Source organism: Pteropus medius, unplaced genomic scaffold, assembly GCF_902729225.1.
Source record: "Pteropus medius unplaced genomic scaffold, Ma_sr-lr_union100, whole genome shotgun sequence".
In the NCBI taxonomy this organism is placed as follows: Eukaryota; Metazoa; Chordata; class Mammalia; order Chiroptera; family Pteropodidae; genus Pteropus; species Pteropus medius.
In genome coordinates, this window is record NW_024352789.1 from 488,646 (window position 1) to 509,564 (window position 20,919).

General features: G+C 52.9%; 1 protein-coding gene and 1 long non-coding RNA gene across 13 annotated transcripts in view; one reads left to right on the forward strand and one right to left on the reverse strand.

The window, feature by feature from the left end:
- The window catches only part of LOC120592142 (uncharacterized), a 21,264-nt gene continuing 345 nt past the window's right edge, over positions 1 to 20,919 (forward strand). The window contains exons 1-5 of one of the 8 annotated variants that reach the window (XR_005650054.1): positions 1 to 798; positions 3,169 to 3,356; positions 4,532 to 4,946; positions 13,407 to 13,530; positions 18,638 to 19,654. This is a non-coding gene — a long non-coding RNA (uncharacterized LOC120592142). Of the gene's footprint in view, positions 799 to 3,168; positions 3,357 to 4,531; positions 4,947 to 13,406; positions 13,531 to 18,285; positions 19,655 to 20,919 lie in introns of those variants that run through there. The other 7 variants (XR_005650058.1, XR_005650059.1, XR_005650053.1 and 4 more) reach the window with 7 other exon arrangements.
- The window catches only part of DAP3 (death associated protein 3), a 23,701-nt gene continuing 9,736 nt past the window's right edge, over positions 6,955 to 20,919 (reverse strand). For 3 of the 5 annotated variants that reach the window (XM_039849643.1, XM_039849642.1, XM_039849644.1), the window contains exons 2-13: positions 19,920 to 19,972; positions 16,470 to 16,592; positions 14,893 to 14,994; positions 13,062 to 13,170; positions 12,750 to 12,842; positions 12,006 to 12,136; positions 11,460 to 11,540; positions 11,219 to 11,377; positions 10,701 to 10,760; positions 10,201 to 10,290; positions 7,837 to 7,954; positions 6,955 to 7,230 (exon numbers count right to left, since the gene is read on the reverse strand). In XM_039849643.1, coding sequence (XP_039705577.1) covers positions 7,145 to 7,230; positions 7,837 to 7,954; positions 10,201 to 10,290; positions 10,701 to 10,760; positions 11,219 to 11,377; positions 11,460 to 11,540; positions 12,006 to 12,136; positions 12,750 to 12,842; positions 13,062 to 13,170; positions 14,893 to 14,994; positions 16,470 to 16,592; positions 19,920 to 19,961 — 1,194 coding nt within the window. In that variant the 5' untranslated portion in view covers positions 19,962 to 19,972 and the 3' untranslated portion in view covers positions 6,955 to 7,144. Of the gene's footprint in view, positions 7,231 to 7,836; positions 7,955 to 10,200; positions 10,291 to 10,700; positions 10,761 to 11,218; positions 11,378 to 11,459; positions 11,541 to 12,005; positions 12,137 to 12,749; positions 12,843 to 13,061; positions 13,171 to 14,892; positions 14,995 to 16,469; positions 16,593 to 16,862; positions 16,956 to 18,824; positions 18,846 to 19,919; positions 19,973 to 20,919 lie in introns of those variants that run through there. The other 2 variants (XM_039849641.1, XM_039849640.1) reach the window with 2 other exon arrangements.

The window sequence follows — 20,919 nt, forward strand, 5'->3', positions numbered from 1 at the left end:
CGGCCGTCGAGGGGCGGGGCCGCCGCCGGAAGTCGCCGTCTGCGTCTGCCCGGGGTGCACGGCGAGGTGCGCCCTGCTCCTTGCTGCTCTTGCAGCTGCCGGTTCTTCTCCCACCAGATGCTTCCGCCTAGCGACTGCGCTTCGGGGAAAAGTCAAGCCTTGCCAGAAAAGCCCACGCTCCCCTAGCGTCCCCTCCTCTCGCTCCGAAGGTCACAGCTGTCCTGGTTTCCAGCCCTGTGGACTGGCTTAAGTGGCTATCACGTAAATAAGTCGGAGTGTGTCGTCTTTTGCTCGCGGTCGTCTGCGAGGTTCTTCCCTGTTCTTCCTGTCTTTGCAGTTCATTTTCATTGTTTCAGAATAGTCGGTTGCGTGACTATGCCCCGGACGACCTGCCGATGATGGACTTGGGCGTCGTTTCCCGTTTTGGGCTGCCAGGTGCTACGATTAACGTTCTCGTGCGTGTGCCCGTGCACACATTTCTGTTGGGCGCGCACCCAGGAGTGTAATTGTTGGGTCAAGGATGGGTGTGCTCGGACCTGGTGAATAACACCAAGCCGTTGCCTGAATTTCTTTTCCAATTTACGGTTCCACAGCACCAGCGTGGGGGAGTTTTCAGTCGATGTTCCATAATCTTGTCGACACTTAAAAATTTAAGTCCTTATCACTGGTTTTCATTTTCCCGATTAGTAAAGAGATTGACAGCACTTTCTGATGTGCGTATCAGCCATTTAGATGTCCATTTTTGTGAAGTGCATGTTCAAGTCTCTGTTTCTCGTGGGTCGTCTCTTATTTGTAGGAGTGAGTACTTTATTCAGGATACCAGCCCCTTGTCAAGTTATATGTGTTGAAAATATCTTCTCCCACTGAAAATGGTTGCCTTTTCATTTTCTTAAATGGGGTCTTTTGAAGAACAGAGTTTTAAAATATATATAGTCACATTTATTGATCTTTTCAAATATTACTAATACTTTATGAACAATTTGATGGCCCCCACTTCTGGCCCGCCCTTTTCGCTAAGGAGTCCAGTCCTTCCTGTTCTGGGCTCTTGATCCTGTCCTGGTCTGTTCCAATTTCCGTCTTTAACACCACGTTTTTAAAATGTCTCAGATCTCTGAGTCCACAAGGAGACTAAGAAAGGGGGAGGGGAGGGCAAGTATTAGGGGTGACAGAAGAATGACAACTGATAAGTGTAGACGGAGTGATAGAATTTAAATGTAGATCGCAGCTATCAGTTTATTCTGATGAAGCTCAATAGTGGATGTTAAAAACCATTGGGTGATAATTTGCTGGAAAACAGGATGGTTTTAGGATTTCAGAGTAACCCTCTACAAGTAACTTACACTGGAGAAAATGTAGTTTGACAATGGTGGATGCTGAAATACACGAGTGAGTAAACTTAGTATCACCAAAAATGGAACAAACTGAAATGATGTAGATAGTATGGCAGATACAAAATATCACTCATGTATTATGCTTGTCCAAAGCCTTTAACCTCTGTTTGATCTGGAGGAAAGACAAATCCAGAATGTGGGACAGTATAAAATAACGGGCTTGGCATTTTCAAAAATGTCAAATGACTAAACAAAAAAACTTCAGAGAGTCTATTGAAGATAAAAGGACTCTAAAGAGGGATTTCAGTTTAAATGTGCGATCCTTGAAACCTGAAATGGCTATCTTGCATTCCTGGAGTAAACCTTGACTCATTTATGTTGTATTAATCACGCTAAGCGAAATAAGCCAGACAGAAAAAGTTGAAAATCACATGATATCACTTATATGCAGGATATCAACCTAAAAGCAACAAATGAACAGGACAAACAGAGACTCATGGACATGAACAATAGACTACTGGTTACCAGAGGGTAGGGGGTGGGGGAGGAGGCGGTAGGTAGACGGTTAAAGGGGGTCAAACATAGGGGGACTGAAGGAGGGTGAAGTGGGTAAAGGGGATCAAATATATGGTAACTGAAGGAAAATGGACTTTGGGTGGTAAACACACAATAGAATATACAGATGTCAAATTACAATGTACACCTGAAAATTATGTAAGTGCATTAACCAACGTTACCCCAATAAACTTAATTTAAAAAATGGTTGGGTCTGATTCACGCATTTTGTTTGGGATTTTTTGCACCCATGTTTATTAATGAGATTGGACTGTAATTTCCTTTAATGTCCTTGTTAGTTTTTAATATCAGTATGATTGGCCTCAAAAAACAAGTTGGTAACTCTCTCTCCTTTTTTCTCTTTTCCACGGGAGTTTGTATGAGATTGGCATTATTTCCTCTTCAAACGTTTCATAGGGTTTACTGGTAAAGTCATATGGGCCTGTTATTCTTTGTAGAAAGTTTTTGATTATGAATTCTATCATAGTTATAGGACTTTAAACTATTCCTGTGTCAATTTTGATGTTATAAATTTTCTAGGAATTTGTCCTTTTCATCCTCAAATTTTGTTATTGGCATCAAATTGTTCATAATATACCCATTTAATCTTTCATGTCTGCAAGATCTGTAGTGACATCCTGTATAAGGTCTGATATTGCTTCTTTTAAAGGTAAAAAATTCAGTTAGTTTAAATCACATTCTCATTTCTACTCTGATTTTTCCCCCCGACTCATGGGCACATTAAAAATGTATTTCATTTCCAAACACCTGGAGATTCCCTATGAATCCTTTTGTTATTGATTTCTAGCTTAAACTGCATTGGGATCCGAGAGGATGGTTTATATGAATTAAACTCCTTGAAATTTGTTGACTTATGGTTTAGCAATCGTAAATTTTTGAATAGGTTGTATGCGTGCTTAAAAAGAACGTATATTCAGAAGTTTTGGGGTTTAAAAATATACGTTCATTAGGACAAGTGTGTTGATCATGTTCCTCAAGTATTCTGATTCCTTTGTCTCCGTTGGTTACTGAAGTGTTAACGGTCCCCCTGGTTGCTTGTATGTCCTGTAAGTTTGTCGGTTTTTGTTTTCTTATCGGATGGGCATGCTGCTTACGCTTGTGTCATCGTCCTCACGAACGGAACGTTCTACCATTCTGAAATACCCGCTTTTCGCTCATGATGGCGTTCACCTTAACGTCTGCTTTGAGGGACAGCGGGACAGACGGAAGCTTGCTTCTGGCATTTGCGTAGGCATCTTTTCACTTTTTACTTCCCTTGTAGGTTCGTCTCGTGGAGACGGCGCATGCCAGGAGCAAACACCAGGACAGAGTGACGCATGCAAGTCCTCTCTGGGGAGCCTGGGGAGCAACAGACCTGCAGCGAGAGCCGCTGAGCGTGATGAGGTGTGAACCCCGCGGAGAACAGGGGAGAAGGAATCTGACTGCAGTGTCCCTCACATCCTTACGGAGGTATCATTTGCATCCACTTTAAGTGTAAATCTGGAGTTGTGCAGTCTCTACAATTCAGTTTTAAAACGTCTGCATCACCCTCCAGAGATTGCTTGTGATTACAGTTAAGCCCCGTTATGCCCCCTGACACCTTTTGCCTGTGTAGACTGGCCATTTCTGGACGGTTCCCGTAATCATACGTGTGGCCCTTCGTGTCCGGAGTCTCGGCATGGGGTTTCGAGGTTCCCCTCGTGGCAGCACGTGCTAGTATCTGCTTCCTCTTCGGTTCTCCATTAATGAGTCGATGGGCGTTTGGATATTTCCCACTTTCCAGCTGTTAGGAATCATGCTGCTCTGAACAGTCTCATGCTGCGAAACACGGGTCTTTGCGTGGACACGTGTTCATCTCTAGCTAGGGTGGATACCTATGGGTGGCCTCGCTGGGTCCTGTGAAAACTGTGTTTAACGTCGAGAACTGCCAGACTGTTTTCCAGTGTGGAAACATTTTGGAACTTTCATCTCTCCATTTTTTCTGTGCACTAGCAATATCTGGAGGTTCCTACTTCACATCCTCCCCCACAGTTGTTACCGACTTCTTTTTGACTTATAGCCCGTTCTAGTGGGCGTCTTCCTGTGGTTTTGATTTGCATTTTCCCGGTCACTAGTGATGCTGAGGAGCTTTTCATCATCTCGTCGGCCATTTATGTCTTCTTCAGAGAAATGTCTATTCATATTGTTTACCTAATGATGAGTGGTAAGTTCTTTATATGTCTGGATACAAGTCCTTTATCAGACATACGATTTACAGTTTTCTCCCAGTCTCTGGCTTTTCATTTGCATTTTCTTAATGGTATCTTTTGAAGAGTAAAAGTCCAGCCCATCAGATTTTTCTTGTAGGGATCCTATCTTTGGTGTCAGACATAAGACATCTTTGCCTAATTCAAGGTTATGAAGATTTTCTCTTATGTTTACTTTTATTTTTACTTTTTAATCAATAATTTTTTATTTTATTTTTTGCGACATCGGTTAATGAAATCCAGTAAGTTTCAGGTGTACAATTTAACAGTAAGGCATACATATATTGCATTATGTTCTCACGTTTGCTTTTAAATATTTTGTAGTTTACATCTTACATTTAGGTCTTATGATCCATTTTGAGTGATAGTAGGTAAGGGTCAAAATTCATCTTTTTGCAGGTACATATCCGATTTTCCCAGTATCGTTTGTTGAAGATTATTTTTTCTCCATTAAGAATTTTTGTAGAAAGTCAACTGACCATAAGTCTAAGGATTTATTTCTGGACTCGCTTCCGTTCCATGGACTTCACGTCTATCCCGTGCTGGCACTACACTGTCTTAATTACTGTGGCTTTATACTGTGTTTTGAAAAACGGAAGATAACTCCTCCCAATTTACTTATTTAAAAAGTCATTTCGGCTATTCTAGGTTTTATTTCCATACAATCTGCAAGGTCAGTTATCAATATCTATAAAAACGCCTGCTGCGAGTTTGGTATTGATTGAGTTTATGGATCAGCTTGGGGAGGACTGACGTCTGAACACCCTTAGGTCTCCCAGTGCACGAGCGTGGTCTGTCCTCATTCCCCTCAGTGGTACGTGACAGCTTTGTGTGCATCTCGCGTTGCTTTTGTTCAGGTTGCTCAGGGCTGTTCCCTGCTGTTCTGAAGAGTCACTTTATCGGGTTCACGTTCGGATGCCTCGTCTCTAGTCCAGGGAAACACAGTCATTTCGTACATTAATCTCCCATCGTTGTGACTTCGCGGGACTTGTTTTTAGTTCTGGTAGATAGTTTAAGAGTTCTTAAGGTTTTCTACCTACAGGCTTGTTATCTGCAAAAAAAGGCAGCTTTTACTTCTTACTTTGCACCCCAGATTGAATCCAGTGGAGTGGTGTTGAGGCAGGACCCCAGCCACGCCACAGGGCCGAGAATTGGGGCACGAGGGTCCGGTCTGCAGGAGGAGCTGGCGAAGAAAGAGGGCTCGGTGGGGCGGGTTACGAGCGAGTATTTGGGGAGAAAGTAAGGACCGTATTCAGCAAGCCACAGAGGCAGTGTGGTTACTCTCCAGGAAGGACGGTGGGTACAGTAGCCACACGGCCGACTGTTCCACGTGCGTCAGAATGAGGCGGCGTGGTTACGAGCTCAGCCTCTTGAAGGTGGAAGCCGGTCCCCTGCGTCTGCAGCGGAGACCAGGCCGGCCCATCGGGCAGGTCCCGGTGGGCAGGTCCCAGCGGGCGACCCCGGGGGGCGGGGGCAGGGGCAGCAGCACCGCAGCCTCTGGGGTCTGGGTGTCATCGTCATTAGCACCGACCGCGGTGTCGTTTACAGGTAGCACTGGTGACTTTATCACAGGTCCCCCTGCCTGCGGTGGTCAGGGTGCGTCTGTGGCTCCTGAGCTTGCGACACCGGGCGGGCCCGTGTGCTACTCAGTTCCTTTTTTTACATTACTCTTTCGAGTGGGCAAAGAATCCTGATGCGATTTCCAAGACACAGCTGGCCCTGGGTGCGTGGCTTCTGCACCTGTGGACTCAGCCCACCTCGGATAAGGACCTTTGGGGAAGGAGGCAGTGGAGTTAGGCCTGTGGTGGCTGTGTCTGTGCTGACACGTGCTGCCGGTCCCGTCATTCCCGGAGCTCCCTGTGACAGCCATTCACTCAGCATTTACCCCCTACCAGGCATCATGACCTAGAGATGGTCTCAGGCACACGGGAGGGTGTGCGGGGACCACGTGCAGATAGATCGAAGCCACTACGTGAGGGCTCAAGCATCTGCGGAGTTTGTCCCGCAGGGACCGAGGGACACCTGCAGGTGGCAACAGCAAGGTATAGAACAATGCTCTTTTGTGTTTAGAATTGTGTCTCTACAATGTGGTAACAGAAGTTTTCTCTAGAGAAGAGAGGAAATCTGATTTTCCATGATGTTTTTGTATGAACTTTGTGACACGTACATGGCAAAAACAATCAGAACGAAGGCACAGTGAAGCCACTGAATGACATCAGCCGAGGGATGGGCTGTGCTTAGCAAGCTGCCTCGGCAGCCCTGCGAGAGGTGGGCTGGGGGCGGGGAGGGAACTAGCCAGTCCTCAGAGGAAGCGGCTACGTGTTCAGACTGTCTCCCTCACAGTGACTGCAAACTCAGCGTCATAAAATCCACGTTTAAATGGGAGCTTCCTGCCGCTCAGTGGGCACTGTCCACGTGTTGCGTGACTTAACCCTCACAAAGCTCCTGACAGTGTGGCATTACGGTCACTATTAGCTAAGGCGACCCTGGAGAAGGGAACAGGCTGAGGGGCCGGGACAGCGCCCGCAGTGGCCGGTGCGGAGCTCACACACGTCTCGCCAGCCTGGGTCTGCTGGGAGGCGCACCTGACCGCAACCGGGCGGAGCCGGTTTTCTCGCACCTCCCGGAGTCGGAGTGGCCAATGCTCCCCATGGGGACAGGGACGGGCTGGGCGGTGCCAGTGTGTGCTGGCGGGGGCCGCCAGGCTTGAGCGGGCCCCTGGCCCAGGCTGGGAATTCCCGTGGGCGTCCTCGGGTCTCTGGGCGCCGGAGGAATCGGGAGCCTGACAGACGCGCAGGTTTTAAGGAAAAGAAGGCGACTGGTCAGGGCGCAAGGACCATGTTTAATGAGCCGGCGCCGGCCGCGGGCCCGAGGGCACGTCTCACGGCCTTTACGGTCACTTCGCCAGGAACCCACTCCAGCGACGGCGGGAGCCGCCTGCCGCGCGTCCTGTGGGGCCGCCTGGGCCGGCCGGTCCCTCGACGCGCTCACCGTCCTCGTGTGTGGCCGGGCTCAGAGGTGGGCACAGAGCCGCTCCAGCTGCCCCGGGTTCGAGTGACTGAGGAACAGCAGCTCCCGCTTGCCCTCCTCCGTGCGCGCTGCAGGGAGTCCAAAGCTGACGGCTGCCGCTTCGCTCCGCACCCTGCGCCCCCCGCAGGCCCCGGGGCGGAGGCTCCGCGACCCGGACCCTGTTCCCTGCGGTCAGCACGCCAGCCGGGGGCCTCGGCTCTGACCCGCTCTCCTGATAAACCACTGTGCTTCCTGCGCGTCACCCCGAGCACCCGTCTCTCCCTCTGTCCCAGGAGCATCTTCTGTCTCGGGGACTCGGTCAGACACCCAGCCCTGCAGAAACTGCTCCATCGGCTTCCCAGGCGCCTGCCCTCTGGTCCCGGATGGCCCTTCCCCATCCGACTGCAGCTGCTCCTCCGTATCTGGTGAGGGCGCGGCCTCCCCCGCCCCCAGGGAGTGCTTGGGTGCTGGGCTGTCCCCGCGTGTGTCCCCTTCGGACTCGCTGAATGATGAGTAAGTGCAACGAGGAACAGAAAGAAAAGAAAAATGCAACGCGAGTGGCGACCACCGTCCCCCCCGCCCGTGCCCTCTCAGCAGAAAGCGGCCAGGTAAAGGGGGAGAATGAAGCAGACGACAGGCCGCCCCCGCGGGAGGCAGAGACCGACTCGGGGTCAGCGGGGCCGCCGCTCACCGACCTTTCTCGTGCTGCAGCCAGTCGTTCTCCAGGTAATACTGGATGCAGCTCTCGAACTCCTTCGGGTTATAGCTGGGGACCAGGATGGGAACGAAGGGGTCCAGGGCATCGAATCCTTCCTGGAGAAGAAAAGGACGCAGATGGTAGTCGCTGCGTGACAGGTGGGCAGGGAGGTCGGCTTCGTGGAAACACCGTGGGGTGCCCTTCCCCGTCCTCTGCTCCTGTCCTCGCCTGGCTGTCCCGCCCTGCTCGGGGCTCCCCGTGGGCCACGGCCACAGCCCGGGCTGTGAGAGGCTGATGGTGCCTGGGGGCCACTTGTTCGCACGGGGACCTGAGCGCACCTAGGATCCACTTTCATTCTCACAGTCCTGACTTCAGTCAACAGTTGTGACAGTTCATATGTTCAAAACAAAATAAATAAAGCAGGGGGTGGAAAAGACCCTGAATGGAACATAAGTTGAAACAAATGACTCAAACTGTACAGCAGTCCCCGTCCCCAGGGGACACCTGAGACCTCGGACGGCACTGAACCCCATGCACGCTGTTTTCCCAAACACGCACAGGAAGCACACGTCGGGTCTGAAGTGCCAGCGTCACTACGCTTGTGCTTTGGGGTCAGCCGCAGGGCAAACGAGGGCCCCCCGAGCACAAGCGCCACGGGGCTGCGCGCGTCCATCTGACCTGGGCGCCGTCACTGGCTGACGGGCGGGGAGCACACACCGCGTGGGGACACGGGACAGCATGAGTCCTGCCCCGGGCGGGAAGAGCGTGACGTCATCACGCTTCTCAGAACCCGTGCAGTATAAAACCTCGCAATTACTTACTTCTGCATTTTTTCATTTGGCATTTTCGGACCACAGTTGACCATGGCTAACTGAGATGGGGAAGGGGGGCTGCTGGTCTCAGGTTTCACGCTGAGGGGGTGAGGGAGACTCACCCAGTTCTACCTCTGAGCACAGTATCCGGGCTGAAGACCCGTGGGCTAGAGACAAAAGCTGCTCTAGCAAATGCCGCGTCCAGTTCATGGCGTTTTCTCCCAGAGCCCGGGGCGGCGTTCGGAACGCACCGTCCCTATGATCTAAGGCTGAGCTGGCACGTGAGTGGGCCGTGGATCACGAGCGCGCACTTATGGCTAGAGGGGTGGGTGGCACGTGGAAAGGGGGAAGGGTGTAATGAACGCAGGGGTGCTAGCCTGGGGTTGGGGGGTCCATATGAACGCGATGATTTCTTAATACGGAGAACCAGATACGTGCACGTGGGACACACACACGAGTAATCCAGGTGTCTACGTACCGATGGCAGGACGGCCTACAAGCAACACCCCAGTGGCAGTGACTACGCCTGGCACTGCTGGCCCCCTGAAACGAAGCAGGGCTCCTTGGGGAAGTGGCTGGTCTTGCGCCAGAACGTGGAGAAGATACGGAAAGGGCGATGGGCGCGTGTTAACGGGACGCAGATGCGGCGTGAGTGCCAAAGCGCACGCGTGAGCCTAAGAGTTCACGTGTGCGCCGAAACGGACATGCACGTAAGGGAGGGGGAGCTTCCTATGTGCGACAGGAAGCCAGCTGAGACGGGAAACGGAGGGACGAGGAAGTACCTAATTTCCAGCTATCGTAGCTGAATTAGGGCAGAATCACCAATGGATCGGAGGCCGGCAAGGGGCAGTGAGGAGTGACAGGATGTCACCTAGTCTCACGACTGACTGTGGAAGTCCAGCGAGGGGACCGGCGCACAGCGCAGTACCTAGGTGCTCCCGGCTGACGCGGCCCGGCCCTGTGCGCTAGGGGCACACGCCCCATCTGACGTCACACGGGATGAGACAGCCTCACACAGCCCGTGAAACCCCCAACACAACTGGCACGCATTCTTCAGAAACAGGACCATAAATATTAACGAGGTAAGAGACAAAGCCTGGGGGGCTGTCTCAGGCTAGAGGAGACGAAGGAGACGGGACAGTCGAATGCAGCATGTTATCCGGGACTTTCTTTTCCATAAAGGATGTTGGGACAACTGGCAAAATCAGAATGAGTCCCATCGGCCGGGTGACAGTATCACACCGATGTTGACTTCCTGGTTTTGATAACCACTGTGGTTATGTATTAGACTCTTTGATTTTAGGAAGTTCAGGAGATTTAGGGATGAAGAGGCATGTCTCGGTTCGTGTCACGGTATTCAGAAGAAAGAGATGGAGAGAGAGGAAGAATAAAGCAGATGTGGCAAAGTGTGAACATTTAGGACCCTGGGTGAAACCATACAGGAATATGGTTTTTCTCTAAGTCTGAAATTATGTCAAAAAAACTCCCCAAAACCCAAAAGCAACAAGCCGTGTCTTGGGCCGCGTTCGGGAGCCTCTCCGGGGCCTGACCTCTCCCAGCAGCTCCTGGGGCAGATGGGCTTTCCGGGGCTTGAAGACGGACCCCGTCTGGCTCAGAGTCAGCACAATGGCACCTCCGCTCTGCAAGGAGAAGCAGCCGGTCAGAAGAGGCTGGGAGATGGCGCCCCGCCCAGCCCGGGGACACTGCCCGGGGCCCCTCCCCGGTGGCCAGCCTGGGACTCGCTCTGACGGCAAGGAGCTACGTGATCTTAATCTGTCATGACTTTCCCCCAAATAGATAAGAAGATAAAACACACTCCGCACAACTGCAAAGTCGCAGCGACTTTGAAACAAGCTGGTTTTGAGCGAGCTCGCTCCGGTCAGGGGGACGGTCAGAAACCAAACGCACGGGTTTAAGCGTGGTTCAGGACGGGACTTGACTCAGACCTGGGAGCCCTCGGTCCGGAGACGTACAGGCCGCAGGTCTGTACGATGACCATACGGCCCTTTCTGAGCCGCGGCAGGCGCCACCGCACTGTCACCGTACTCACCCAGTCATTCCGCACCATCTTCCTCAGGCTGCAAACCAGTGCCAGCTCCCCCGGCGCAATCTGCACGGCCGGGCCGGGGCGGAAGGAAACCGTTACTCGCTTTGCTTCCGAGACAACGGACTGACAGCAACTGAAAACCCTCGACTGCGACGTAAGCCCCCTGCCCGACAGTGGGACCCCTGGGACGAGCTCGCGGCTGCTGGCCCAGACGCCGGCAGCTTCCGGACACGGGCAGCCCCCAGCCACGCCCTCCTCCGAGCTGCTGACCGTCCCTTAGCTCAGCCTCATTCTGAAGAGACCGGACAGGCCACGCCGACGCGGCGGCCCCTGCTGTCCTGCCCGCCCCCTCCGTTTGCGGCGGGTGGTGGGACCCGGCACCACCTCCCTCGGAGGCCACGTTCACTGCCCACCCGCACGCAGACACTCCTGGGCAAGGAAACCAATCGTGTGTCCAGCACGGCCCAGCCGCTGTGACCGCTCGGGACCCAGACCCGGAGCGGGGGGCGCAGTTCTCCTACCGGGCTTCTGTCCTCTCTCGTCAGCGTGGTCCTGCCCCAGAGCGCGTTGACGCCGTCCACTGCCACCAGGAGGCGGAAGGCCCCGGCCGCGCTCTGCCCCCGCAGCTCCTTCAGCACGACCCCCACGGCGTCTGTGGCGCTCCTGCCCCGCGTTATGCCCTGCAGGGAGGCAGCAGCGGCCTGCAGCCCAGGACAGGCCTCCCCGGCTGTGGCTGTGACACAGCAGCGGCGTCTTCCCTACCTGCTCGACCACCTCTCCCAGCGGACTGCCTTTCTCCGTGCTTTCCCGCTTATTCCAGACATACTTCTCTTGGGTTTTTATCTGAAAAGCAACGAAATAAAAACCAAGAATGGCTACGCAGCCGAAGGATGAGCCCGACCCTCACCGAGAAGGGAGGCGGCCGAGGCTGCGAGGGATCAATCCTAGACTGTTTTCTAGACTATAAGCGATCTCAGCATGGAAGTGAACGCTCTCGGGCCTGTTTCTGCCTGGGGCTTAAAATATCTATATGATTCTGATGAAAAAGGTCCGGGGTGAGGCCCAGGGGATTTGGATTTATATCCAAACAGAGGCGAGAACTCCTGGCCCAGCTTCCTGCCGCCTCAGCTTCACGCGGATAAATGAGTTTCGGGTTGCGAGCTCGCTGTGAGGACAGTGTATGGAAACAGAGTGGTACAGTTATCTCGGCTCCCACATTAGTCTTCCAGGGTCTCCGAGACTCGGGCACAGAAAAGATAAAACCCGTTTAAAGACCGTCCAGCAGCAAACGCCTGGCGGTCCAGTCACCTGACTCAGGAAACGCTTGTTTGCAGTCTTGAAGTTCTTCAGCCAGGTGGACGCCTCTACCGGCTGATCGAAGCGCTCTTTGTTGTACGTGGACTGCAGAAGCTCCCGGCAGTTTTTCACCCAAAGATGAGCTAAAAACAGGCACAAGAAAACCGTATTCAACGCCACACACGCTGGGCCCCCGTAGTGGGGGGAAGCCTCCCGCCCACTCTTAGTTAGAGCCCCCCTCCCCCGCCGCTTCCGAGGGCCATGGTCCGTCGGGCCCGCGCTCGATGCCATCGTGGCGAGCCACGCACACGCCGCGCCGAGTACTGAGGGCCGCCTCGGCTTCCGGGCCGAGGCTGAGATGGTCAAACGTGCTGCACACGAGGGATACAGGCCAAGTACGGGAGTTGATGTGGGCAGGACCCGCGCCGACAGCTCTAGAACCCGACACCCAGCGCTGTGCCACAGGCTCCGGGCACTCGGGATGGCTGGCCGAGGGCGGGAGTTTGCACCGGGGGCGCTGCCCAGCCCGGCCCCCGCACCCCCGCTGGCAGACGGCTCCAGGAAGCTTTCGGCGTTTATTTCCCCTCGCAACCTGCTTGTCAGCGACACGCAGAGACTGCGACGCGCTGGCGCAGACCGCCCTGCTTCTGGGGCAACGGCCTCCTCGGCCGTCAGAGCCATCAGAGTGACAGCCAGCACGCTGCCGTGGCCACGGGGTGACTAGCTCCCACCCCGGTGAGGAGAGGCCGTTCTCACCATCCGGGACGTGCAGTGTCAGCCAGCCCTGTGTCGCACAGAAGTGGAGGCTGTGGCAGAGACTGAGGGTCTTCCCCGTCCCCTTCTCCCCATCTAAGGTGCTTGTTAAAGAAAACGGTCCCAGGAGGGCGTCTCCCGCACTCCCTCTTGTCCCGCATGGAGGGGAGCGCTGGCTCGGGGCCGGGGGGAGCAGGGGGGACCCCTGGCTCGGGGCTGCAGGGAGCAGGGGGGAGTGCTGGCTCGGGGCTGCGGGGGGAGCCCTGGCTCGGGGCCGGGGGGAGCGGGGGGAGCCCTGGCTTGCAGGAAGGATACAGAGGAGGTACCGCACAGCGGGCCGGCTGAAGTCGGAGTTTCTGAGGTGCCGCAGAAGCTCCAGGCCCGGCTTCCGCACCATCAGGCAGGCTTCGTTGAACGTCTTCACCTGGCGGAGCGGGAAGAAGCGGATCGAGTGGCTGCGGGACTCAGCCTGCCCCTGGTGCCCGCACGAGCCTAATTTAGCAGCCAGAGCGCCAAATTGCGTAATCTTCCTATGTGCGGTTAGGAGAGGCTGGGTCGGTAATTTGGAAATGTATCGCTAGAACTTAGCTAAAAACTGAAACACATTCTCTCACGCTAAGTAACAGAATAGCCAGCTTTCGATTATTTCTGTTATCGAAGCACAGACACATCGGTTGATGGAAATCCATCCGTAACGCAGACTGTGCACGCCGCTCAAGGCTGGTGTAGACGGTGAAAGAGAGCACCCCAAAGGCCTGACAAAGTACCTGATGTTTCGGAAGCAGTGAGTACATGTTAATGCCTTTACATTGATTTTCAGCTAATTCTTATTGCTGTGACCATGTAGACTCTTCTCTAGAACTCTATTCACGGCAGCTGAGGAGCAGGTGTGATGAGCTGTCCCACAGCTGAGACCACACCTGGCCCCACCAGCACACTGACCCACCAGAGAACTGATGCATGAAGGCTGTTCCCTTTTTGCCACCAGGAATACTTCGGTGTGAAAGTGATTTGCAAGGAAAGCATTTAATAATGTCTATTGATAAGAAAAATACCTCACAGATGCTATTCACAGTTAGACGAGATAAGGATTAAAACGCTGTGGTTATTTTTTAAAGAAATGCTAAGCAAACTACAGATTAGAGAAGAACCTGACAGGAAAGTACAAACTAATGAAAAGCGAAACCTTTGAAAACACGATACGGGTATTAAAACAAAAAGGCCCCATTAGGCAACGTGACAGCACCACACGCACACACACGGTGAGGGTGCTGGCCTTCACGAGGTGCACGCCACGTTTGGAACGCAGGGGTGGGTCCCTCCACAGCGCTGGTGGTTAAGCCACCCTGCCAGCAACTCGAAACGCTTCACTGAGGCCAGGACCTCCCAACTCTGCTGCTGGAAACTGTGCCGTGAACGTCCTCGGACTGTTTTGTTCCTCGGACTGGAACAAAATTTGAGATGACAGGCTGGCTGCGGTCTAGCATCAGCCCCCTTACTGATGCCGCATCTCATTTCTTGAAATAGAGCACACCGAAGAAACCTCTGGCTCCTACGCTAAGCATTACCTCCACAGTCAAGTTCGATATTTCATTAGGAAGGAATCATTGCTCGGGCTGAGAATAATTCAGCGGGGGTTAGTCAAAAGGACCAATCGTGCCACTAAACCATGCTGGCAGTTAACTGAGTCCTTTTAACGGCTGTGGAGCACTGACGACCACGAAACTACATTTTCTGAAAGTCTATGCGACTGAAGAACAGTGATGCATCTAATCCAAACATCATTTCTCTCTGGCTCAGGAGTGTGTCACAGTTTTTTTTCTAGAGCATATTCACTACTTTCACGATACTTTTCTAAGGAAAATGTTAAACTCATTTTTTAACAACTATTTGAACAGCAGAGTTTCTGGAAACCTGTTGGGTAACAAGGAAAGCGGCGGGGTGTGTTTATTATTTAGGACTTTTGCCTGGCTCGAGGGCCACCAGGGGTCCGACGCAGCTGAGCACTGCCTCGAAGAAACTGGTACCTGCACCAGTCCCAAGATAATCCGGAGCTGGACTCATGTTTTCAGATTCGAATTTCATCGTTTATAGTTTTCTGTTCATTCAGCCCCCGCCCCTGCCGGCCCCCGCCCGCTCCGAGCACCTGCATCAGAAACCGGGGCGGCAGGCCGTGGGAGAACACCGTCTCCAGGTCCTGGAGGGGGACGCGGTAGTGCTGGCCCTCGTGCTGCTCCTCGTGCCTGGCCTGGGGGAGAAAGGTGCACACAGGTGTGACGGGCCCAGAGACCAAGGTACAGGGACGCTGAGAAGGAAAGGGCTCATGGGCCACACGGACGAAAGTCACCTCGTAGAGCTGGGAGCACGCGTCCCTTTCTTAGACCAAAAAAGCCTGGCGGTTGTGCCCCGGCCCACAGTGTTTATATAAAGCTGGCGTTGGCCCTAATGACAAAGCCAGTTGCTCAGCAACGTAAACTCGAGATGTGGAGGTAGCAGGGATGAGTCTTGCCATCTGGATTCTTCTGTGCTGTGTATAGAGATGCTCCAGTCACGTGACAAGATCATCTGCACACTGCTGTTTCCATAGAAACTCCAGAGGAATTGGCAGATAAAGGGACTACAATTACAGGGACATGAAAGACACGTCGAGGGCTTAATTCACTTATTGTTCCATCTTGTGCTCGTGAAAGTAGGTGACCAGCGGGACGTACATAACGCACCGCGCCAAGATGGTGCTCGGTGACGTCGTCCCCTCCCTCGCCACGCACAGTAGCGAATGTCAAGATGGGGAGACTCGGAGGGTGGGAACAGTGACAGACAGCGAGGAAAAAGCTACCGGTTTCCTTCACACCGAAGCACAGGCCTTGCAGCGCACGTCCCTGCTGAGGCTGCGGTGACGCCGGGGCAGAAATCGCCGTCCGGCCTGGTGGGAGCGAAGGGGAGGCCGGGAGCCCGGATGCTGCTTCTCTTCCCCGCCGGCCAGACCAGGAAGCCCTCGGGGAGGGCGGCCACAGCTCCCGGGCGGTCATTAGGAAGACTGGTTTCCGCCCCGCCGTGACCGTGGGCAGGGTGATTTCTTTAGGGTGCTCCACATGGGGGTTTGTTAACTATGGCTGACTCCCGTTCTGGTAAATAAAGTTTTATTGGCACACAGCCACACCCACTTGTTTACGACAGAGCTAAGCAGCGGTGACAGAGACCACTTTGGCTCGTAAGCTTCCACTTTTACTCTCTGGCCCTTTAAGGGGAAGTTTCCCGACCGTGACACAGGAAGATCGGTCATAACTATTCAGTGTAACTTCTAAAGAACCGATTTCGTGTTTACTGTGCGCCTACTGTGTGCCTGGCGAACTCACAGTAAGATCGGTCATAACTATTCCCGACCACGACACAGTAAGATCGGTCATAACTATTCAGTGTAACTTCTAAAGAACTGACTTCGTGTTTACTGTGCGCCTACTGTGTGCCTGGCGAACTGGGCGCAAGGTGAGCTCAGGGGCAGGGATGAAATCCGAGCGCGGGAGGACCGGCCTGCCCGAGTGCCCGACGTCGCCGCGGTCCCCGGCAGGCGGGGAAGACGGGTTCAGAACGCTGTCGGGTGCGCTGCCTGACCGCACGGACGTTTCTTAGCTCTCTGGGTTTTAGGGTTCCCGATACTAAAATGACAGCAATGCAAATTCTAAGCCCCGAGGAAGAATCCACATGCACGCGTCGGGGACTCACCGGGTCATTCTCGCTGGTGCGGGACAGCGCTCGGGGCCGCTCCGCTGGGACCTGGACACCCTGGTGGGTGGCGAGGCTTTGGGCCACCTTGGTCTCCGTGCACAAGAAGTGTCCAGGGTCCACCTACAAAAGAAGCGGTTCCCGTGCTGCAGCGCTGTGGGGCCTTTTACGCTCCACGCAGCACTGCGGTTTTGAGCCGTGTCTGCGGCACGGAGAATGTCACTAACATGCACTGCTCAGCTGCCCGGTGATCGTGGTCGCTTCGCTTGGGGGTTAGTGCCGCGTTCCCCCTCCACAGGTCCAGTCCCACCCCCGCCACAATCTCCCTGCTAGCTGGGCCCGCACGTGAAGAGCCTTTGAGCGAGGGAGTGTGTGAAGCGTCAATGAACCAACCGTGCTGCGGGCAACTCGGTCAGCTGCACGTGGAAAGCTCTGGACCCGGGGGCGGGGCGGATGATTCAGGAGGCAACTCTGACAAAATGCGAACTGGAGAAGCCCCAGGGAAAGACCAGGACAGAAGTCAGCAGAAGCAGGACAGGCACGTGGGAGCTGCCGCGATGAGGGATGCCCCAGGCGTCAGCAGGTAACGGGAAGCCGCCTGCAGTGATGTGCAGTCTCACCGAGCAGCCTCGCGAGTGCACAAAAACGTGTATTATTTTGGTACTACCCCTCCGAACGCCGACGACCATTGACTAAGACCTTAAACTCCATAACAACTTTCTAATGGGTCTCTTTACCTCTAAGTCTTCCATAGTCCAAAAGATTTGTCCTCCCAGATAATAGGTTTAACCGTCATTCAATCAAAAAACGTGGTTTCCTACTATGTCAGAACCAGCCCCCCAGCCCTTAGCGCGGAGACCGAGGCCCGGCTGCCGCCTGCCTGCCTCGTCCCGAGCCTGTGCTCCCGTCGCTCTTTCCTGCCTCTGTCCTTCTACCTCAGCTTCCCTCTCTCCCTATTTGAATCTGACTCCTCCTCTAAGGCTCATCTCAAATGTCACGTCCTTGTTGCAGACTTGCCAGACCCCTCCAGCCCCTCTCTGCTGATGGCACGTTGTCTCGCGTGGCACTCTGACTCGGCCTTGAACTGCTTTCGTGGCTTTTGCTGACTGGGTACCTATGAGGTGCTCGGCAGTACAGTGTCTTCTGCACATTACTTTTGAACCGAGACTCTTGGAGACAGGTAGAACATCATTGTGCCTGTTTAATGACGGGGAAACCACGGACCAGGGAAATTAAGTCATTTTGCCTAAGGTCACAGAGTTGGTAGGTAGTGAAGCCGGAATTCAAATCCAAGCCTGTCTGACTCCAGAATCTCTGCTCTTTGTATCACGTCATGAAATCTCAGGCCCAGGCCTGTCCCCCATTCCAGGCCACACGCACCGGGAAGAGATCAGCTTTTCTTCACCTTTGCATTTCCTTCTCTAAGCACCGAACACACCACACATAGTCCACGCTCGTGCCCTGGCACGGAGAGCCCTTCACCAGGGACGCGTGCTAGGGAGCGCGTCCAGTACCCAGTTACGTGCGCGTGCACAGCTCCGCACATGAGCCAGCGCACTGCACACAGAGCTTCCAGGCCACCGCCGCAGATTTACCCCAAAGTGACAGGGCTGCTCCAGCTGTGTCTGAGAACGGCGGACACCAATGTCCATCAGACACCCAACTCCTCTACATTTCCCAGCCACCCCTGAAGACAGGCCGGCTTATTTGATTATTTCTGGATAATGAGCTATTAAGTGGAAGTGACGTGTGTCTTTTTCTAGTCAGAGCCAGCTAAGAGCGGATCCCAATTCTCTTTTCTTCCCCTCTGTGGCAGCCTTAAAATTACATGCTGAGACGATCCTTCGTCCTTGAGTCTACCCGCTCCCGCATTTGCCTGCAAACCACTTTGGAAATGCAGCAGCACAGAACAGAACAAACCACACGCACACGTCGTACACAGCATCGTTTGTTGTGTTAAGCCAGTGAGAACCGAGGGCCTGTTACCTCAGCATGGCGATCGGGATACACCCTAGCACTGACACAACTCGATTTTCTCAATTCTATTAGAAAGCTCCGTGTCTCTGGAAAAAAATAAGTCAAGTGGAAAATTCAAGGTATTCAGGGGCCACAAGGTGGCGCTATTTCTGTAAGAATCCTAAGACTTTTTTGTTAACTGCTTTTTGCAGCAAATTAAGAGCTAGCAAAATGGATCCTGTACTTCTTACAGCATTATGTCTGGCACCGCCCAGTGAGCCTCATGTCCAGGGAAAACCACCATGTGTCAACTGCGTCTGCACAGCTCCAGCCTGAGCATCGCACCGTTCCTGACAGTTTCTCTGACCAACCTACCCGACGCTCAAAACTCTTTCTCACCGACATGGCTGGTGTGGACTCGTCTTCCTGGTCAGCCTCTTTGTGTCATCAGCTGAAGCCGGAACCCACCCCTCTGTCGGGCCTCGCTTCTGCTTTCGCTTTACAACTGGGTTTTTACGTTCATAGGTTTATGACACACCCCTGGCAAGGTGACTTCTACAGCAGGAGGAGGGCTGCCCTCCTAGGAAATCTAGTCACTGAGCGGTCAGATGGACGTGACCGGGCCCTCCCGGCCTGGTTTTCCTCTTTCTGGACTCGGCTGGGGGCGGCCCTTGGACCTTCCTCACCCAGGGCAGGTGCTCCTGCTGGGCGCAGTGACAGCGCCCACTGTCACCATCACTCGTTCGGGATTCTGCCGTGGGGCTGTGAGGTGCTGCAGTGGTTATGGCTGCAGGCTTTGACGTCAGACGGACCTGGTCCCCAGTCTGGGCTCAGCAGCTTCACAGCCTGTCACCCTAGGCAAGGAGCTTAGCCTTTCTAATCCTCCGTCTGTGCATCTGTGGAACAGACACCATCCACCTCACGGGCTGGTCGTGAGCGTTAAAGCAAGCGCGTGGCCCAGCACCTGTCACGTGATGAATGCCCAACAAGTAGTAGCTGTTAGTAGCGTCACCTTCAAACCCCGAGTTCCTGCTGCGTGGAAGTGACTGAAGCTATTTGCTAAATAAATAAAGCGACAGAATGGTTGTTTCATATGTGATTTTATCTTATTCAACTGTCAGATGCTTAAGGTCTACATTGGCAACATTTTTCTTTTAAATACTTCATTAAGGGATGATAATTATTCATCCAACTAGGAAATTGTATAAAAGCTAATGAAGATAACTGCAGTCAAGCCTTTTATGTTTTTTTTTCCTTAAAAAAACGTTAACTCTGTGTGTACTGAGACCTGTTATTTGAAGATTTTCGGGGTGGCCGGGAGTGAAGTGTATGGGCAGAGACATGGAATCGTGATTGTTCCTTTGAGGGCAAACTTAGAAATTACAGCACTAGCCAGCTGCAGTTCTCCAGAACATTTCATTCTGGGTATAATAAATCCATCGAAAAACAAGAAATCCACCCAGAAACAGAGCATTTAGGTCACTGAGGACTCACCTTACGGACCCTGGAGGTTAGCCTTGCCATTCCCTTCAGCATTGTCTCTGCACCTTAAAAAAAAAGGGAAAAGATCAGGCAGAACCGGGGAAAGGTATCCGCACGATGGATTAGCATCCAGAATATACAAAGAATGCCTAGACCTGACTTAAAACGTTACAAGACAGGAGCGCACAGCTCACAGCAAATACAAATGGCTAGTAAACCCCTGAGAAATCAGGGAAATGTAGATTAAATCCGCCAGTGGGACAGTTCGCAACGCCATGCCAGGAGAAAAAGAAAGGCCATCGAGAGCCAGTGTCACAGAGGCCGGGGCAGGGAGCGTGCAGACGCCACTGTCTTAGACACCAAGTTTGGTGTCACCTTGTAAAGCTGCAAACGTACCGGTCTAAGACCCAGTTGCTCTGGCATTTATTCTAGAAAAACACTTAAGACACGCACGCTGGGAAATACGTGTTAATGTTCATCGTAGTAGAGTATGAAGAATTATCAAAACCTGTAAAAAGCCCAAATGCCCCTCGGTAGAGGCGTGGAGAAACAGAGATCACACAGTGGAATGGCATCCGGAAGAATAAGCTGCAGCTACGTGCATGACCTGTGTGAGCCTCAAAACTCATACTGGGTGAAAACTATTCTATACAGCATGACATAACTTATGAAATTCAAAAACATTATAAAACCTAATTCATTATTTGGAGAATATATTTAGGAAAATTGAAAAAAGGCAAGAGAACGATAGGTGTTTGCTCTCAGGGAGGCGGCGAAGGGCCGAGACGGGCAGAGCAAAGAGACTGGTAATGATCTATTTCTAATGTGGAAAACGGACACCCGAGATATTTGTTTTGCTTTTATATCGTGTGTTATATTCATTTATATCTTGGACATAATCAAAAAACTAATCTCTTGAGACCTAAAAGATGTTCACGTAAATGCAACTCTCAATATTCAGTAGAGGTAGCATAAGTAAAAAATCTCCAGGTGATGCTTCATTTTCGCTAAT